The 22,138-nt window shown below is 40.0% G+C and overlaps 1 protein-coding gene across 3 annotated transcripts in view; it reads left to right on the forward strand.

Moving 5' to 3' along the window:
- The window catches only part of LOC144021123 (contactin-associated protein-like 4), a 96,289-nt gene extending 87,545 nt beyond the window's left edge, over positions 1-8,744 (forward strand). For all 3 annotated transcript variants that reach the window (XM_077525167.1, XM_077525168.1, XM_077525174.1), the window contains 4 exons: positions 748-835; positions 3,220-3,438; positions 3,889-3,951; positions 5,768-8,744. In XM_077525167.1, the coding sequence (XP_077381293.1) occupies positions 748-835; positions 3,220-3,438; positions 3,889-3,951; positions 5,768-5,964 (567 nt within the window). In that variant the 3' untranslated portion in view covers positions 5,965-8,744. The remainder of the gene's footprint in view (positions 1-747; positions 836-3,219; positions 3,439-3,888; positions 3,952-5,767) is intronic.
- Positions 8,745-22,138: the final 13,394 nt, after the last annotated feature.

Consider the following 22,138-nt stretch of genomic DNA (forward strand, 5'->3'; position numbering starts at 1 on the left):
TCAAGATAGACCCACATAAACGTCTAAAGTAGCCATGACAAGAAAGTCACAGCAGGAAGTCAGCAATTTTTGTTATTTCAAGTGGCCATTTTAGGGATCATTTAAGCAAAAGGCATGTCTTAAAAAACAAAACAAAGCCATTTAGGTTTGGAGTGGCCATTTTTACAGCGGTCTTTCAAAGGCAAACCGGTCAAGGATTGTGTCCGATTGCTGCCAAATTTGAGCCACGTATGACAGATGACAGACAGCTGACCAATGTTAAATTGTCAAGGATTTGACTAAGCATGCTGGCGAAGAATGACAGCTAAGTTTGATTACCAGCCATAAGAGAGGAAGTCAAATCCACATGGCCAGAACTCATTGAAATGTAAACGCCCCCCTGCTGGCAGAAATTGTATGTGAGCAAAACGTCAAACGTCAGTGAAGTTTCTTACAATCGTTGCTGTCACATGGCTAAAACGTTTAACGTTTTGATGGGAAAAATTGCCTTTTTTTTCCTCGGCCCTCATTAAAATCACCTCCAGTGGAGAACTTTGCCGCACTTGATTGAATGCTTTTCATGTTTCTAATCCTGCCGAGGCGCGTTCTCCAACTCCCACGGTCAACTGCTGAGAGCGAGGTATTACCAACCTCTTAAAGGACATAGCGAAGGGTACAAGTCGTTCTTGTGTCGCTAACTGTTAAAAAAAAAAAAAAATCACTCTCCATGCTGTTAACATCATGCCACATTGTGTTTTTCTTATTCAGATTGACCAAAGTACCAGAGAAGACTTCAACTTGACGTCTGACGGCGAATTCAATGGCATCAGGTCACTGTTGCTAGGCAAAGTACAAGGTGAGCGCAAGAAAACAGAGTTGGAAATTCAGCCCCGAAATAGGGCTGGGTATCGACTCTAATTTCCTCAATCGATTTGATTTCGATTCACAAGAGTTCAGTTTGATTTGATGTCGATTTTTCACGATTTGATTCTGTTCACTTCACTTCAATCCGATATTGATTAATTATGGAACATCAATTCTTGTTAAATGTCAAGGACAAGATAAAGACTCCACAAATATTCAAATCCAAATTAAAATTTGAACATGTGTTGTTTTTTTGTTTTTTGTTTTTATGATAGAGCAAACGGAAGGCTTTGATACAGCTTCTGGCATGAAGAGGTAGCTTAAAGCAATGGTAGTTATTACAAAAAATGGCCAGCAGGTGGCATCAGAGTACACGTAAGCGATCAACCAAGGCTATGTTGCAACAAGCTCTTTTCCCCATCGTTTTCAAACAGGTTTGTGAATAATGAAACTTTAGCTATATTCTAATGATAAATGCTGCAAAACGGAAACAGACTTGTATCTGAAAAGGGAAACAGATACAAATTTACTTTTGTTTCCTGATGAAAGAAGAGATTCCAATCTCTCCAATCCATGTTTTTATAGCAACAGAACACAATATTCTGTGGGCCTTGCAAAATCAGTCAAAAATCCAGTAAAACAGATTGGAGCTCCACTGAAAATGGCTGGGAGTGAATGAGTTAAGTAAGTGTTACAAACATGACATCAGCAAGGATGAGATGAAAATATTTACATAATTCAAATTAAATAATTACAATAAATAAAAAAATAAATAAATAAAAATAAAATATTCTAAATTGTCTTAAAGTGCAATAAGTCAGGTCTTTCATAAATGTAAGAAAATACTTTTAAATTCATGTGAACATTAAATTTCAAGAAAGGAGTAAGATGCAAAAAAAATTGCCTTTAAAATTCTATTTCTTAAAAATTTTCGGGAAAAGGATTTATATCGATTCATGGTTTTATGAATCGATATGGGGCTTGAAAAGGAATTCTATTTTATTGAATTTCTATTCTATTTTTTTTTTTAATTCAGTCCTACTCCCATAGCAGCAGATCCACAAAAAAAGTCTCAAAAAAATGTGCCTGTTCATTTCGACAAATTTCAGCCATTTTGAGGGGCCCTTGAAAGACATAGCCTAAATATTTTGTACAATTGCTACAAATCTGAATCACGTACACGAGACAGATGGGAAAGACTCAATTGCCAAATTGCAACACTAATGCATGCAATTATTTTAATGTGAGAATATGCAGCGGCTGTGCAGATGTGCACTTCGGATATGCAACAAGCCGGAGAAAAAGCCCGTCAGTCAAAAAGTGGCCTGTTAAGGTCGAATGCTAACACGTACAAGTTAGAGGGCGTCACGACGCGTGCTTTCCAACAGCGATGGCGTCAAATCATCTTGGAGGAAAAGCCGTGAGAAAGTGGATTTTCTGTCGCTTGCCGCCAACCCCGTCATCCGTCAGCGCCACAAATGGAGGCGCAAACGCGGTGGGTGGTGGCGACATGATGGAGGGTTTGGACCGAGAGGAGCTTTTAGGCCACATGTGTCAGTCATGCACAGTCATGATGATGAACAGTGAACCCCTCGCTGACAACCACTCGCAAAATATTCTGTCGAGAATGAGTAAAACGGGCCTATACACTTTTTCTCTCAATAAGAGCTTTTAAACAAGCAGAAGAAAAATCATGAGAGCATTAAAAAGTTATATGAATAGGAGGAAAAAACTCATGAGTACAAGAAACTGTTGTCAATTTTCAAGAAAATATTTACAGTATAAATACGCAAGAAATAGTTTCAATCATGCAAAAAAAATATTATGGGGAAAGTCATAATGTGAAAAAAAAAAAACTCAATAATTTTCATAGTAATATATGAACAGTCACAAGAATACGAATGAGGGGAAGAGTCATACGAGTAGAAGAAAAAAATTGTAAGACTGCAATATTTTTTTATTACTAAAAAGAATGAGAACCAATTCATTAATGCGAGAAAAGTCACAAAAATGCAAGAAGTAGTTGCAATATTATGACATAAAAGTCATACGATATGAATATGAACTCACAACATGAGGAAAAAGTCACAAGAATATAAGAAACATTGTAATAGTTGAGAAAAAAAAAGTTGCAATAGTACGAGAATAAGTCAGAAGATGTGAGGAAAAAAGGCACAAGAATTCTGGAAAACGTGGAAAGTGTTAATAATACAGGAGTGAAATTGCCATAAAATACGAAAAGCTCAAGAAAAATACAAGAAAAAAAAAAAGAGAAAAAGTTATGAGAATTTGGGGGGGAAATTGTAAGGATAGGAGTAAAAGTATGTCATATGAATACAAGAAAAAAGTCAAAAATAAAGAAAAACTTCCCCACAGAGGCCAACGAGGTGGATCCGGATCTGGTCCGCTTGTCTTCGCTGGGCTTCAGTGGCTGTCTGTCGGTGGTTCGCTTTAATTCCGTCAGCCCCCTCAAGGAGGCGCTGCTGCGGCCACATGGCGGAAACGTGGACGTCAGCGGGCCGCTGGGCCGCTCCAGCTGCGGTTCGCCGGCCGCGTCCAATCCGTTCGCTGCGCACAACACACCGCACCTGTCAGGTGAGCAACTTTTCAGCTAATCATGCTAATGCTAACAACATTTTCGATTCATTGTTTTTCCATCAAGATGTTTAGACCATAGCACAATTTGTGAGTGAGTTAGTAAGTTAGTTATTATTTGGTTTTGTTTGTTTTCTTATTTTTTGTATTGTCTGTCCATGACATGGATCTGACAGATTTTGCTTGGCTTTAGAGGGATGCAAATAGAGTAGAAGAAGGTTTGAATGGATGGACAGATGATAAGATATCACTTAAGTATTTCCGCTGCGCTGAGTGTTCCGCCTGCGTCACTGTGATCTGTCTAATTAATCTGTTTATTTTCCGCCTGGTCGCTTTGTGCCGCATCAGACATCTGCGTTATGTCACATTCTGCTTTGCCCTAACTTTTCCTCTTGTTCTCCTTTTCTTCTTTCTCTTCCTCCTCTTCTGTCGTCCTTCCTCTTGCTGTAGACCCGTCAGGTTCTGGCCAGCCCTTAGTCAATGCCATGCGGACAGACTCAGCGCTCATTGGAGGTACTTAATAACATTTTCGGCGCTGCTTATACTGGATTGCAAAAAAAAAAAATAATTGGGGGGGAAAAAAAAAAATCTCATCTGGTGGGGCACTACCTTGTTTGCCCCAAAAACTGGAAACCACTTTTTTTAACCACTTTTTTTTTTAATCATGTATTTCTTGTAGTATTATGACTTTATTCTGGTAATATAATGACATCAAATTTTTAAATGTTTTTTTTTTCATAGTGCCCCTTAGGGGTGTTAAAAAAAATCGATTCGGCAATATATCGCGATACTACAGCACACAATTCTCGAATCAATTCAATAGGCAGCCGAATCGATTTTGAGTAAAAAAAAATCGTAACAATCGACTTGTAAATTCATATCGGGATTAATCGGTATCGAATCGAATCGTGACCTATGAATCGTGATACGGATCGAATCGTCAGGTACTAGGCAATTCACACCCCTAGTGCCCCTAATACTCCTTCATAGTATGTCAACTTGTTGCTATGCAGAATTAATGGGGCTTGATCATAATTGCCCCTTAGCCTATAAAATGCTGGCATTTCATAGTTCAATTGCTGCTCTATATGAAATATAAAATAAGTAGCACCTTGCACAGTTGCACCTATAATCTTTGTCTCGTAATTATACAACTATTTTTTCTAAACATATTTCGTGCGCTACAACTTTTCATACTTTTTCCACTTCAGTGTCATCCTAATACACATTCGTAGCATAGCCACTTTTTGCTAGGCGCAATCAAAACGGATAATGTTGCAATTTTCACTCATTACTGTGTTTTAATAATAAAATTAGAGCTGTCAAACGATTAAATTTTTTAATCAGACGAATCACAGAATTTTGGTTAATCATGATTAATAGCTTCATTAAAAGTCTTTTATCAACATTTTTTTTTCCCCCACCAAATTTGAATAGCACCTGTTATAGTTTAAGTCTTTTGACATTTAATTTTTTGATCCAGTGCACATGCTCATCCTCCTCTTTTTCTAATCAGTTAATTACTTTCATAATAAAAAATAAAAAAATGACCCCAGTAGTTTGACATGAACAAATATTCTGAATGTCATACGCAAACATTTATTAAATGCTTTCCTTTAATGCATGTTTACTGCTCAAACACAACCTTTAACGTAACCTTCCGCTGTCGAAATAAAGGATAATCTGTGGTCAAAATGAATAGTGTTATTAATCTGCATTAACACATGATTAATGCAACTTTTTTTGTGATAAATTAATATATATACTATATATATATATATATATATATATATATATATATATATATATATACACACACACACACACTGTATGGTGTATTAAAAAAAAATAAAAAAATTCTAGCTGGGTTTGGTGGGGCACTTTCTCGTCTGCCCCAAATGTAGCCATAGCGTTCTTTTTTTTTTTTTTTTTTGCTTCTTCGTATTAAATATAAAATACATTATTTTGTAAACCACCACCATGTGATGAAGCTGGTGGGACATTGCCTCATCTGCCCCAAGTCTAGTCCTATTATATCTCAACAAGTCATGACATGACTTAATTCCACAAATGAATACTTTGTTCTTATATAATGCACATTGTCAACCTTTTATCATAATTTCCTAACATTCTTTTATCATTCCATCTTGAATACTTTTTTCTTTGCTGCACCCCCCTCTCTTTTCCCCTTCCTGTTGCTAGGCAGAATTCAACTGACCCATAGGCTGATGCAAAAACTTGGAATTTAACAAATCTTTAAACGGATTTCGAGATTGTTTTCTGGTGATTCCGCTTAGTCAAGAAGCTTATTTGTGACTTTTCCTGACAGGCATGATCGCGGTGATCATCTTCGTGATGGTGGCCGGCCTAGCCGTGGCCGCCAAGTTCCTGTACCGGCGGAAGGAGACATACCGGAACCAGGAAGTGAAAAACAGCCATCGGGAGGAAAGCCAGGATTTACCCTTTGAACACCAGACGGACTCCCAGGATGCCTCGGGGCAGAACCCAAAGGAATACTTCATTTAAAAAAGCGGGGAAGGAGTGCATACGGCAGAACTTGACGTCGCGATCGGACATGCAGGGGCACACGTGTAAATAGTTGTACACACGTGTAAATATTCAACAGTGTCAACGGTGACTTTGTGTCTTTGTATGAATCTTGGGACGATTTTGAAATGATTCTTCAATTTTTCAAGCGGAGCAGTGAGGAAACATCACATACTCCGGATGATTCCAGCATGTCCTCAAGTACATCGCTGGTATTCCACGATGTAGAAGTGTACATGCCAAAGCAACAAGAACCACAAGGGCATTTGAGCCAATCAAAACCTGAAGAAAGTCATGTGTGAAAAAGACATAAAAGGTGTGCATACGGAAATGTTTTTGGATTATTGTGATACCGGTCTACACATTTCAACACAAAGAACAAAAGGGCATGTGTACTATTATTTTTTTTCAAGCATTTTTTGATTGCGATTAAATGTTATATCATGTGGAAAAGACACAATCTCGATAAAAAGTGCACAAAGACAAATGAATTTGATTGCGATGAATAGCAGCGATAGCGCTCAGTGGATTCCAATGCAATCAAAGAAAAAAAAAAAAAGTGTTTCATTCTGTGTGTGTGTGCTATTACTTTACTCCAAGAAAACGATTATAATTCTTATCTGATCTCATCCATGAAAAAACATAAATATGACATCCCCCCCACCTCTTTTGTTGCCTTGGCGGAGGTCTAGTGATACTTGTGAAAGACATCCATTTGTGGACGGAAAACGGTTGATGACTTTGTTCTTGCTCTTCTACTGAATTATTAATCCTATCAAGGTTGCCGACGTGAGACACGAAATCCAAAACACGTCCGTGAAACGTCTTTATTTCCTCAAAAGCTGACTTTATGGTTCTTTGTCATTTTTATTTCATGTATCTCCCGCCTGCTGCGAGCTTGCGGCAGCTCGCTAAAAGTCCTCAGAGAGCTTTTGAAGCTTTGAAGCGTCTCCAAAGGAGGCCGCCGGCGTCTGTCGCCGCAGCGGCGTCGCTTGTTTTCGGAAGAGCTCCTTTTGACGGCGACGAGAGCGACGTACCGGGCGCTCATGGACGTAATGAAGACGCGTTGCGATGGAGCGAAGCCAACCTGATAGATGGCGCGCGGCAGCTGTTCGGCAGGCGTTTTAATGAGGGAAACTTTCAACAACTTCAAGGTGCATCTCCACATTTCATCTGTGGAACTTTTTCCCTTTTCTGCTGTTGTGATTTTTCTTTCTTCCTGATGCTCCTCAAGCAAAAAGGTAGGAAAGCATTAAAAGCACTTGGCTGGCAGGAGGTCGGTTCCGGCAAAGGAAATGAACTAAAAGAGAGCATAGCTCTTGTCAGGATGTGAATCAATTTTGTCAGCTATGAAGTAAAATAAATAAATGGTATTAATTTGATTAATCGTCAATTAGGGGTGTGGCAATTAACGGTTTTATAAATAACCGTGGTTTATAAACGTCAGGATTATCCAACCGCAGCCGTTCAACAACACCGGTTACAACAGTTCTTCTGTTTCCACACAGTCCATTTCGTGCACACAACACTGGCCTCAGCTTTGAACACGCGGGGAGAGTTGCGTACGTACCCAACGGCTGAGTTCCGAGGCGTCGGTGGCGAGCGAGGCGGAGGCCCCGCGGGGCGCGACGGCCGGGCCTCGGACCGAGTCGTCGCCACCGGGAACCAGCGGCTCGCCACCAACCGACCGCCGGCTACCCCCCCGACCCCGGGGCTCCAGGCCGCGACTGGGCCGGGAGCTCCCGCGACGCCGCCATCTTGGTACTCCCAAAAAATGTAACTCAGCGTTTGGCTGCAAAATACCGTATGTGTAAACTGCATTTCACATTACATTTCACCTATAAGTATGATTGAAATGGAAAGAAATTGAAATATGAAAGAAAAACAAGAATTTATTGAAAGAAAAAGAGGGGACATACCATCTACTTGTCTAATATGCTGTAGGCTATTTGTTTTAAAAGGCAGCAACTTCATCCATTTTCTTGACCGCTTATTCCTCACAAGGGTCGCGGGGGAAGCTGGCGCCTATCTCAGCTGGCTCTGGGCAGTAGGCGGGGGACACCCTGGACTGGTTGCCAGCCAATCGCAGGGCACACAGAGACGAACAACCATTCACACTCACAAGCACACCTCGGGACAATCCGGAGCGCCCAATTAACCTGCCATGCATGTCTTTGGAATGTGGGAGGAGACCGGAGTACCCGGAGAAGACCCACACGGGCACGGGGAGAACATGCAAATGGAGCCTGGACTCGAACCTGAGTCCTCAGAACTGGGAGGCGGACGTGCTAACCAGTCATTCACCATGCTGCTCAAAAGGCAGCAACTTTGCTTTTTAGTTTCTATAAGTGACCCAATACAACCAATGTTTCCTTCACATTTTCACTTTACAAAGATGTCCCATTACTTTTGACCGTTTGTCCAACTGATCGAAGCTGTCCCAATACTTTTGTCCGAACTACACTTTTTTCAACAGCCTACTTTTGTCCACATTTTCTTTCTCTAGGTGTCCCATTACTTTTGACCACATATTATTTTCACTTCCTGTATTTTGTCAAATGCCTGTCGGTGTCCGAACACTTTTGCCCACATTTTCTTTTCACATCCTGGCGCTGTCTCAATACTTTTGTGATCTACATCATCTTAGTGATGATAATATGTGAAGCTATTTTAATGATGTCATTGAGTTTGAGTGAGCTGCTATAATTATGATATAATTATTTGATGCACATTTTCTTGTTTGTTGACACACAATATTAAAATTTGTTTTATAAATAAAATGACCACAACCCTTCTTTTCTTTTATTACCACAACGTTGGTGTTGGCGCTGATATAAACCTTATCACTTTTAATAGTGACGTTACTGCTCAAGGGATGTAGTCAAAAGATAAAATGTGCATTTGATTCTGGCCGTGTGTGCTATTTGATGAAACGTGTGGACGTTATTAAATTAAACACTATTTTGGCATCAAATGATGAAACAGAATTGAGAACACCTTTGCTTGTTATTGTGATTGATAACAAAGCACAGTGTCGATGAATTCAACAAAATGTTTGTTGTTCTGCTGATATGAACACCTGCACTCGTTAACGAGAAATTAATAGCGGCACTATTGAAATGCAATCGAATACAAAATGTCCGACTGGATCTCAGCGTGCCTGCTATTATTTCTCTTGAACAAATTTTATATATATTTTTATTTTTTTTATTAGAAACTGGCATCACCAAGAAAAAAAATCAAACAGAACAACCAGCACATTCTTGATGTATAAAAGCCTTCACGAGTTATCACAATTAACAATCAAAGAACAAAATGTGTCGGCTTGTACTGGCGATGTGCTATTAATAACTTTTTTAAACACCCCCATCCACCCAAGATTAAAAAATATGTTCAAAGAAACCAGATTGTTTACTATTTACATTCATGCCAATGTAGGCTAAGCTACCGTCAAAAGATTGCAACACATTGAAAATGTTATATGATTTCACTTCAACACTTAAGAGCACTTTTTTTTGTTATCAAGAATACAAATTTAAAAAATAGCTGATGATGTCCTAAATCCAATCTGCTCTGATAGCATCACTTAAGAGTGCAAAAAGCCACCAGGGGACAATTGGCATTGTATCTCAGGGCGATCATCTCTCAGCATTCCCATATGAACTCCTGGTTTTTTTCCCCCCTGCAACATAAACAGTTAGTGCGTGGATGCAATGGAACAGAAGCAGCGTTGCCATGAACAGAGCGAGATGGCCCCGCAGGCCTGCTGAGTGCCGCTCCCATCTAGCGTGTCGCCTTTAATCCCACGCTGCCATTCGCACAGGGGGGTCGGGTAGGATGAGGAGGTGGCGGTACAGAGAGTGAGAGAGAGAGATAGCATCTGCCATTTCCGCAGGAGAGACATTTTGGTAAATATTAATTGATTGTCCTGAAATGATGCATGACTAATGGTCTGAGTCGTGACTACTAGAAAGCTAACGTCGGCTCGTTTTGATTGGAATGCTACAATATGATGGTTATGGGGTTAGGTTTAAGGTAGGGGTGGGCGATATGACGATATTAGATCGTTAAGAACTTTAATGTGTTGACGATCTCATAAAGCTGACAGATCGGCAAGATCGTCCGTGGCACATTCTATACAGTTCAACTTTATGCGGGCTCAAGCTTGGTTTATGCTTGATGCATCCGTGAGGTCTTTTTTTTTTTCTTTCCTCCCTCCACTCACACAAACACCCACACAAACTTACATGGTCTCCCGGCACCGAAGGCAAGTGACAGTTCCACTCCTCCACAAGGAGCCCAACGCATCCGTGGTGTCCACACGACTCCACAAAGCGAAATGACGTTCGAACGAGGGGCCGAAGACGCCCGCGGCCGCGGTTGAGTCGGACGCTCGCGGACGCCCTGACCGCCCGGCCATGGTGGCCCGGAGCCGTGGGGTCGCGGGGAGGCGGCCAGGCTGCCCCCCTTCCCCACGTCCACTCAACCTTGGGGCCGCGGCCGGCGCGGAGACGCCCCCCCGCCGGTGCCAGCGCAGCCCAGCCGCCTCGGAACCTTATCCGACGGGTACGCAACTCTCCCCGCGCCGCGACACGTCCACGTTGCCCACACGCGCACCTACGAGAATTTGTAAACTACGCGGAGTCGCGGACGAGCGAACGCCGTCGTAAACAGTGTTTTCTACTTTACCATTCTGTGTTTTATTTACTTTGCTAACTCATCTCAAACTGTTTTTGTCAATAGTTTATTGAGGAAAAAACATGTTCAACTTCTATTGTGGTGTTAACTAGCGCTGTTCATACACTGTTGGCACTCTTTACTGCCTCCTGTAGTCTGGGAGAATATCGACCACAGCTGCTGATGTGTACCCGACCAACCAATCACAGCACGGACAGTGCACTGTACGTCACACTCCGGCCTCCCTGCTTGTTTGTATAGCGGGAAGCCGGCTTTATCTCGTTTTGTTTACCCATCGCTATCTCTTTTTGTGAAGGAGTCAACAGTCACTGAAATAGGTAAGATATTTTTTGACTTCATTTTGAAGAATAAGTCTCACAAGCTCAAGAAGCGGGTGCTATCCAATAGCAAAGCAGAGGGGGGTTTTGAAATTTTGAATTTTTGTGACGTTGTTAATACATTTAAGATTACTTGGTTAAAAAAATGTCTCTTGAATCCAGACTCAATTAGGTTTTTTATTCCCAATTCGATTTTCAACAAAATTGGTGGACTACATTTTCTTCTTCAATGTAATTTTTTGCCAAACAAACTGTTTTCAAAACTGTGAAATTAGTCAACAATAAGAAAAGCAGTAAATTGTCGAATCTGTTAGACGTTTTTCTCGTATGATGCTTCATTTGTGTAATATCCAGGGATGGTTGACCTGTTTTCATGTCAAAGCTTATTATTATTATTATTATTTTTTTTTTTTTATGTGTGTGTATTTTACTATCTTGAAACTGTATATCGATTTCTGTATCTATGTATGCAAGTCGCATTATTAAGTGCAAAGCTGTGTTGAACTGTTAATAAAGCATTATAATTAAAAAAAAAAAAAAAAAAAAAAGTATAGCGGGAAGCCATGGCGGAAAGCCAAAGTGATACCGATTTGGTCCCGAAAAGAAAGTCCACCTCCATGGCTTTTCCCCAGAGGACAAAGCGCAGAGAGAAGTAATTTGCAAAGTTTGCGGAGACTCCGTTCGGACGTCAGATGGCGACACAACGAACCTGTTTAATCACATGCGGAGAAGCGTCCGAAACTGTACGCCGACAGCCATAACAAACGGAAACCGAGACCAGCCGCTAGCACATCCAAGCTAACACAAGCCACGGTAACACAGTCATTTACCAAGCACACTCCATATGAAAAAACAAGCAAGCGGTGGAAAGAAGTAATTGAGGCTGTTTATTACCATTTATGTTTACATTCATTGCACTGTTTGATAAAAAAAAATGCACTATTTCAATTGAAACCTGTTTAGAAAGCTTAGTTGGCTTAATATGTCTGTTTTTTTTCTTTTAGAGTTTTATATACATTGTAAATGTTTTAAATTTTACAAAAATGTACAGAAATGTGAAGATTAATCTAAAAATATGTAAAAAAAAAAAAAAAAAAAAAAAGAAAAGAAAAAAAGAATCGTGATAAAATCGAGATTGTGAATTTATTTTTAAAGAATGATAATATGACATTTGTACCATATCACATCGCCCACCCCTAGTTTAGGGTTTAATTAGGGTCAGGGATTACGTAAGGGTTAGGTCTCATCTTAGAATTCTTTAAAAAAGCATTATTGAAGTCATCTCAACTCTTGTTTTAAACCCAACTAGGGATGTTACAATATGAAAATTATCACAATATGAAACTCATCATATGATATTTATCACAATATTGTGGGGAGGGTGGAAATATTAAGAAAAAAAAATCAGTACTGTATAAAAACTCACAATATTGTTTAAAAAAAGAGCACACTACAGTATTCTGTTTTTGTACATAATGGCAGTGACAAATAGACTTGGCCTGTCATTTTATTGTCATGTGCTCCTATTGGCTCAACAGCACATTAAACGTGGATCGCCAAAACATGCCTAATTTAAATTAAACTGCACTAATAAACTAACCACCAGAGGGTGCTGGAACTGCACAAATGGAAGACAACCTCATCTTTTAAACAAATGTGCTGCTTCTAAAATCATGACATGACGACGACGAAATTGTGGCAATTTCAATACAGTACAGTGCCCTCGTTTTCCGCTGGGGTTAGGTTCCAAAACATACCTACAACAAGTGAAATCCGCAAAGAAGTTAGCTTTATGTTTTACATTTAGCTACTATAAATGTTTTAAGGCTCTAAAACCCCTCACCACGCAGTTACACTTTTCTCATTGAGGGTTTTACATTTTCTCACATTTCTCTCATTTAAATATTCTCAATGTTCAAACCTTCATTACATTTGATAAAATAGGTACATTACTTAAAAAAAAAAATGCATGCAAAATTGCACACACAAAAAAAATCAGTGAAACAGCGAGGCCGCGAAAAGTGAACTGCACTGTATTGCAATATCACAATATTGTCATTGTAACATCATTACAGACCCTCACCCCTATTTCACTCATTACTGAGCTTGGATATTTCTTGTTCAGCAGACGCCATCTTGAAAAAAAAATCAACAAACTCTATTGTTGTAATGTTGCCTATTTCAAAACGTCACTAAACACTGTTCACGTGGCAGACAAACGCACAAATCTGTATATGAGTTTCACGACATCCCGAGCTGCAAACAAGCTCACGCAGGGTGATGTAAAAAAAATAAAAACATTAGTGCCATCCCCCAAATAGCCAAAACGCTCAAGTTCAGTCGTGAATGAAGCAGAGATACTTCTCTATGGCCTCCTGCAGGGCCGGCCCGTCGTGCGCAGGACAAATTGTCGTAATTACTCCAATCGTCTCAGCAGACGCTCAGATTACAAACGGTGGGCGGCGGGCTTTGTCATTAGAGGAGGCCTTCTATGAGAGGAGATGTATTTTCTTTACCTCCTGCAGGGCGCGCCGACGCGAGTCGCTCGATGACAACGGTGCTCATCAAATAGCATGCTAACAAATGAGAGCAACAACCGTTTGTATACGAAGTGAAGCTGCGGATTGCCATTGTTGATGATGACGAGATTTTAAAGCAACTGTAAGGTGAATTCTGAGATTTTCCATGATACATGTTTGACGATAATTGCTGAAAACCTGCAAGGACTGAGAGTTGTAAAATAAATACAGAAAAACAAACAATTGGAGTGCATCTGTTTTTTTCTTGAAAGGTAAATACAACTGAACTGTACTGTACACATGCACTGTACTGCATCACAAAATAAAAGTTTAAGCCACAGTAATATAGTTTGAACATTTCATTAAGCGCTCTAGCTGAGCTACTTTGTTACTGTTTTAGGGCGTGACGTTAACTATTTGGGCATGAAATAGTTTTGGCTTGAGGAGGATGCCGAGCAGTTTGCAGTACCAACTGGCATGCTTTTATTTTGAAGGCTGGATTTCCCGTAATCTCTGGACCTGATTATAAACCGCGCCCAGTATATTTGTAAAGGAAAAAGCCTTTTATACATACATAAGCCGCATGTGCCCACATTGAAACATGAGATATTTACAAAGAAAGACGGTACACAGAAAGAGTTTTCAAAGGTTTAATAATATACCTTAGCTTTTCTTTCCTAACAGTGCCTGTGATGCGGCAGTAACACAGCAGCAATACGGTAGTAACTAACAGGGCTGGTTAAAAATAACGTACCGGAAAAAGTCACTGAGACTGAGTGTCAGGGTTACCTGTTTGACATCTATTAAAACCCCAATTTGAAAATTACTCTACTTTGAAAGCCTAACCCTAGTTTAAAACCTTAAAGAGATACTTGACTCATTGAGCCACTTTCAGCAGTTACAAGTTAATATTTTGTCCAGAATTAATGTGATAACTTCATTATTTTTCATGAACAATTTATAGCTTTAAAAAACAAATTTCACACCTGCTGTCGACTGAAGATGACATCAGCTGTGCTGAGGAAGTACGTAACGGCCAATCAAGGTTCACCTGTTTTTTGGGGTTTGGTCAGGAAATCGAGCCATGATTGGTCGTTACCTACTTCCTTGGCACAGGTGATGTCACCTTCAGACAACAGCAAGTGGAAAAATTCGTTTTTAAAGGTATTAATTGTTCATGAAAAATAATGAAGTTATCATATTCATTCCGGACAAAATATAAACTTTTAACTGCTGAAAGTGGCTCAATGAGTGAATTATCTCTTCAATGTAAAACCAAAATTTGAAACATTAACTAGTTTGAAACCTTAATTTACAAACCTAAACCTAGTTTAAAACCAAAATTTGAAACCCTAGCCCTAGTTGAAAAACCTGATTTGAAACCCTCACCCTAGTTTGAAACCCTAATTTGAAAGCCTTAACCTAGTTTGAAACCTAATCCTAGTTTAAAACCCTAACACTTTTTTAAAAACATAACTTCAAACCCTCATGTAAAAAGCTAAACCTAGTTTGCAAACCTAATTTGAAAACATAATGGTAGTTTGAAACCCAGGAACCCAATTTTGAAAACCTAATCCTAGTTGGAAACGCAATTAGTTATACAGTTTTAACGGCCAATCAGAGTCCTTGCTGTGAAATGCTTTCTTCTTCTTTTGGAGTTGGCAAATAAACTCATTTGCGCAATATCAACAAAAACTGGGCCAAGTTGTAGAGCAGAAGTTAGCAAGAAAAAAATTTGGTAAGAAAAATTTAAAAACGAGCACATTTATTGATCGCACGTGCAAGCAGAGATTTTCCTTCATTCTAGGATAAAATGTCAGCAGTAAGGGGCAGTCTGGAGCTCTACCGAACCCAAACATTAATCTAAACACTAACTTTAGTTGTCAGAGATCAACCCTAAACCTCGACCCTAAACCCTTATGTCTCACATTAACCCGACCTCTGACCTTCTAACCTCCTAAACCTAACCCGAAACCAATCCCTATTCTCTATGCATCCCCTACCCTTACCCGAACTCTTTTGAACAAAATGGCTTCCAGTAAGGAAATAACATCGCACATGTCAACAAGCGAAAAGAATAATCGCAATCAATTTTCCAGTCTAGACATAAAGGTCAAAATTAAATATTTGTTTTGAAATAGGTGCGTCCTGGCTTTGTCATTCACCCGCTCCCCGCGAGCAATCAACATCGGCGCCGCTATTGTTTTATCGCGGCAAAAACAGGAACACATTCACATTCAATGGAAGCTCAAGCAGAGCCACACGCTGTGCCAGACGCCACCGCTCTAATCCCAACGTTCCGAACGTCACGCCTCGACGACTCCATCACGACAGCCCTAAGGACCCTTTGTCTTTTGTTTAAAAAAAAAAAAAAAAAAAAAGGATTCTAAAATCCTTCATTTTGGCATCCACGTGCACACAGAGGTGTGAAGATAATAAGCTGCACTGACAAAAATCACTTTCCAACATACTCGTGCTTTTTCCACATAAGCTGAAATGTGATTAGATATAGATGTTTTGGTGAAGCAGCATATGGCTCATTGCCCAATGAGGTCATTTTTGTATGATGTGATCCAAGTCAACAACTGTACAATGTGTTAACCTGATATCATAATTACCTATATTACAGTTGTTTGTTTGTTTTTAACTTAAATTCAGAAAACCAATTCAAAAATATAATTGTGCTTGGTAAAATTGGTGTATATTATTGTTTTTCATCTGCAGACTTTGAAATATGTTGAAAACAACAATGCTGTTATGGTTTACGTTCCATAACTCTATAAAAGTGTGAAAAAAGTAAAAATCAGGTGACAAATCATAGATCGATAGACAGACAGAAAGACACGGACGGACGGACGGACGGACGGACGGACGGACAGATAGATAGATAGATAGATATAGAAATGTTTTTTTTGTTTTTTGTTTTTTAAAGCAGAAACAAAGAAGAAATCATTCTTTAAAAAAATCATCACACAAAATCCATACAGGCGGTTGAGTGGTTAGCACATCCGCCTCCCAGTACTGAGGACGCAAGATCAAGTCCAGGCTCCGGCATTCCTGGGTAGAGTTTGCAGGTTCTCCCTGTGCCCGCGTGGGTCTTCTCCGGGTACTCCGGTCTCCTCCCACATTCCAAAAACATGCGTGGCAGGTTAATTGGGTGCTCCGAATTGTCCCTAAGTGTGCTTGTGAGTGTGGATGGTTGTTCGTCTCTGTGTGCCCTGTGATTGGCTGGCAACCAGTTCAGGGTGTCCCCTGCCTACTGCCCAAAGCCAGCTGGGATAGGCTCCAGCACCCCAGTGACCCCTGTGACGACTAACCCCGGGTTTTCACTGGATGCGGTTGCGGTGCGGTTGCGGTGCGGTGCGTCTTGACTGCGTGCTCCGGACGGGTCAATTTTTTTGTCAATCCACACCGGCTCCGCACAGCTGCGGTCCGGCAGCTCCGTCGCCGCCCACTTCCCAACGTGTCTCGCGGGACCGCGCGCGCGCGATCATGTGGCATTTCACAACGACAAACATACAGAAAGTCTGCTCAACAGAGAAGCAGAAAGATATGAGATTCCATGCAGCATCCTTTTTTTGGTTGTCCTTGTAAAGTATATTAATAACGAGAGTCGGGTCAGTGCGGGTCCACTCTTTATTTCTGTCTTCCGCGTCCGGCTGCCGCTCAGTACGGCAAGCGAGACGGGCACAACAAGCAATCGCGAACATCAAACTCACAATACATTACAGTCCTTATAAAAAGGATGTGCCGTGTCATATATTATTTTGTGGTTTTCCACCTCCAATATAAACCTCTCCTCGTCCATGTTCGCTGGTGTCTAAACCGTGAATGAGCACATGGCCCGGCGACGCCCACGTCACGTTTTGCTGAAAAACTTGCGAAATAGGAGCGGGCGAGTATTTTATTCTGAAAGGTAACCGGAAATTTATTTTGAAACTGCCTCGGTCTTCCTGTCCCGCTCGATGTGTTTTGTGCTAGCTTGCCATTTGCCGGAGGCCTACCGCTGCGGCGTCCGGCAAAAATAGAAAATAGGCTATCCTTGCGGAAGGCTTGCGGCACGCCGCAGGCCTTCCGCAGTCGACACGCAACGCACCCGCAAGCGGTGTAAACTGCACCATTCGAATGAATGGAATCTAATTGCTTGCGTCGCCGGACCGCACCGCAACCGCACCGCAACCGCATCCAGTGAAAACCCGGGGTAAGCGGTCAAGAAGATCCGTACATGGAACTACTACTACCAATAATAATAATCCATCCATTTTCTTAAACTAATAAAATTGAACATAAAAAAATTATGCAAATTTGGCAAATAAAAATAATAAATGTAATACTATTCTTCTTTGTCCTTCTTCCACTACTACTACATATTATTTATGATCATTTATTATTATGTATTTTTATCAATTATCATTTGTTATTATCATTCATTATTATCAGTAGCAGTAGTAGTGATAGTAGTAGTAGCAGGCACGGTGGCTGACTGGTTAGCACGTTCGCCTCCCAGTGCTGAGGATCGAGTTCAGGCTCCAGCCTTCCTGGGTGGAGTTTGCATGTTCTCCCCGTGCCCGCGTGGGTGTTCTCCGGGCACTCCGGTCTCCTCCCACATTCCAAAGACATGCATGGCAGGTTAATTAGGCGCTCTGAATCGTCATTAGGTGTGATTGTTCGTAACTGTGTGCCCTGTAATTCGCTAGCAACCAATTCAGGGTGTACCACGCCTACTGCCCGAAGCCAGCTGGGATAGGCTCCAGCACCCCCGTGACCCTTGTGAGGAGTAAGCGGTTAAGCCTTTTATCACTCCTGCCATTTTTGCCAAAAACGCCTAAAAAAAAGGTGCACCTAAAGCAAACTTGAAGCTGTTCTTCAACCATTTGGACTATCAGCATAATTTTGGTCTCTTTTTAAAGATTACACTTTGAATTTTTCTCCCCAGGAGTCAGAATCTGTTTAAGTGCAACTGGCACTGAGTAATTGAAGTTTCAATAAAAAATAAATAAAAATAAAAACAAGTGAATTTTATGTTTGTCTAATTATTTTTCCTGAAATCTGCCTTGAAAATGAATGTAGAATGTTGTGCGGGACTGCAAAAGACTACAATATGAAAGCTTGAGATTAAGGATTTTTTCTTGTTTAATTTTTCTTGTTTTTTTTGTTTTTGTTTGTGTTTGTTTTAAATTATTTTTAATTTTTACTGGTGCTTTTTTTAAATGTAGATTTCTGGATAAAGTAAGCAAGCTTTGAACATGTTTGTTTGATTGACGTTTTATCATTTCAACTTGAACTATTAGCCTCGACTGTTCTTACATTGTTATTGGGCTTTGGATGCTGGCGTTTTCTGTGAATTTTTGCAGCGTCCAAGAGGTTTGATGACATGTTGGCGAGCTATTATTACACAACATGTCTCAGCATGTTGCTGTGCTGCAATGCATTAAACATCAGGTAAAAATACATTAGTGCTTACCGGGCCCACATGAATAATGCATTTGCAAATGGATGTATTTAAAGCCAGGTGTGTGTGTGTGTGTGTGTGTGTGTGCCTGTGTTCAGGTGCTGCTGACAGCGACACTTTCACTCAAGCGACTGAAAAGAGGATTTGGGGGATAGCACTTTTGGGGGGTGCACCTTTTTCCAAAATATCTTCATAAAAGAAGCTCTTAATGGCATCCTTTCAAGTGAAAAGTGCCAACGCGGGCAATCAAATCTGCGCTGCCAGGGAAGCTGCCAAGCCAGATTTGGGGCAAACTAGATGATTTTCACAACTTGAATCGAGCGCAAATCCTCATAGAGGTGAGCTGACGTAACATCAGGGAGTTGCTGTGGTTGCCGGGCAACGGGGATGAGGAGACAGGTAGGTCGGAAAGACAAAATGTCCTCTCAATTGTTTGTTTTTGCTTTTTTTAATGTTTTTATATTTTTTATTTACTGAAGTGTTATATTTCTGATGTTTCTGTTTACTTTTATTTCTGTTTTAATCATATTTATTATTTTATTATTTATTTATTATAGCATTTAGTTGTCTGTTTATTGTTTATTTCATTTCTATTTTTATCTTTGGTTTTTTACTTTTATTTGTACTTGTAACACTGTTTTTATTTTATTAATTTTTTTATTGTTTTTTATTTATTTATTTACTTTATTTACATTTTTACATGTTAGGTTTATTCATAAAATTGTCATTTCATTATTTATGTACATTTTTTACTTTTGTTTTCTTGGGATTTTTAGTTTTACTTTATGTTTATATTTGTTGCTTATTACTGTATTTATTTATTTAAGCCATAAACACTACTTTCATGTGCCCTTGTTGAGTTTTGCTCTAAGCTCGTTCTTGCCTCCTCTTTTTTTTTTCTTTTCTTTTTTTTTTTAAAGTCCAAACTTCTGTCTTCTCTTTGTGTGACTGGCAGTCATAACAACATCATTATCGTCCGAGCGTGCGTTTGTACTTTTGAAAAAGACATTTTACGCCTTTCAGCGGCAATTGTTGGAGGGAAAAACACATCATCAGGTGCGCCGCGTGAATATTCATCACAGCCTTTTAGCAAAGCACTCAGGTGCCCTTTTTTTATGCCACCGCTGCTGCTGCCGCCGCACATTTACATTCAGCACACTTAAAAGTTGCACTCAATTACTTTATCACACACACACACACGCACGCTTTTTATTCTTTTCATTATATTTACTTACTATTTTTGTGTCTGCTGCACTTTGTTCTCATTTTTCAGATAGATTAAACCTGCTTTTCCCCCAAAAAATTAAATAAGTGAAACTAAGGGCTCCATAACAGTGAGTACATTGGCTTGTCTTCTTCCGCCATCTAGTGGACACCTGTTAATTACAGCCTTTTTTTCTTTCTTTTTTTTCCATTCCGTTCCATGAAGAAACATGAAGCCTTTATTAGCCATTTGCAGCTTTTCTTTGATGGTTGAAAGGGGGCTTGCGGGTCGCATCTTCAAAAGTTGGGAAAGACTGATCTGTGACATCATCTCAGCATCGCCGTCTGCAATTTAATCACTTTATTTTTCTACATTGAGCCTTTATTGTCTATAAACTGGCTTTGGTTTGAGGGCGTGCTCCAGATCTTTCGTGATGTTGCTTTAATCTTTTTTTTTTTTTTTTTTTTTTAGGGTAGGGGGGGTGTTTCTCCTGTTGGGGCATCAAGCGGAAGAGACACGGTGCACCAACTTTTGGGTATAATGAACTACTAAATGTGAATGTCTATATGTCGCCTTTTGGGATATAAACAGGCTTGCTTTGCCCTTTCTTCAGGAGGTCCATTTCACAAATCAGCTTTATCATAATGAACCTTGAGGTTCTCTCTGTCTCCGCCTCCTTTCAGGCACACACGACATTTCATTTCCTCATTCACTCAGTCAACTGGCAAGTTTTGACGTAACATAGTTTGATGTGTGTTACCACCAGTTGAAGTAACTTTGTTAAGTTGGTCAACAATTCAATTTGTAATCTTAAATTGGGCCGGACATACATGTTCTAGCATTTCCAGACAGTTATCTTTTTGAACGGTGCCGTTTCACATCAATCTCCATAAACAACTTAAGCCGTCCTTACATTTGCAACATTACCGGCCGTAGTCAACCCAGCATGTTGTGTTGCGCTCCATTTTTTCATATACCCGTTTGAATCCATCCATCCATCCATTTTCTTCTCTTATTCCTCACAAGGGTCGCGGGGGGTGCTGGTGCCTATCTCAGCTGACTCTGGGCAGTTGCCAAGGGACACCCTGGACTGGTTGCCAGCCAACCGCAGGCCCGTTTGAATAATGTTTCTATATTTTATCTGAAGTTTTTATTTTTTTTATTTTTGTTTTTTTTACATTTTATCTTAATATCTTAAGTCAATGATGCTTCTCCACCGCGACTGGGCAGCCATCTTAGTCCTCCCTCTCCCGAACAGACTGATGTTTAATCTATTTTGAAGACCCCTTTTCGTTTATTGCTCAGTTGCTAGACCCCTGTTTCGACTGTCTCAAATGTTCTCTCATTTTGTTACTGTTAATGTATAGAATCTAGGGGTGTTAAAAAAAATCGATTCGGCGATATATCGCGATACTACATCGCGCGATTCTCGAATCGATTCAATAATCGGCAGAATCGATTTTTTTTTTTTTTTTTTTTTTTTTTTTTTAGGATTCACACCTTGAGCATGGAAGAATGTTATATGAACGGCACATTAAGCCTTAATATTTTTATTTTAATGCTGTTCAAATGTGAAACAGATTGCAAACTGTTTGTGTACAGTGGCTCACGGTTATAAGCCTCAAGTTTTAGATAAATATATTCATACAAATCTTACAGTGTACATGTACAAATTTACTGATAGTATTTTCTAAATTTGAATGGAAAAAAATCGCAACAATCGACTTAAAAAAAAAATTCGTATCGGGATTAATCGGTATCGAATCGTGACCATTCGTATCGGGATTAATCGGTATCGAATCGAATCGTGACCTGTGAATCGTGATACGAATCGAATCGTCAGGTACTAGGCAATTCACACCCCTAATAGAATCGTATGCCGAGAAACGTTTCTTGGGAGGAGTAATAGGGCGGCCTCGCTGATTCTTCTTCTACGCTTTCCGTTAACTCACTGTGTCAGTGC

The sequence above is a fragment of the Festucalex cinctus genome, chromosome 1, assembly GCF_051991245.1.
Source record: "Festucalex cinctus isolate MCC-2025b chromosome 1, RoL_Fcin_1.0, whole genome shotgun sequence".
NCBI classification, from domain to species: Eukaryota; Metazoa; Chordata; class Actinopteri; order Syngnathiformes; family Syngnathidae; genus Festucalex; species Festucalex cinctus.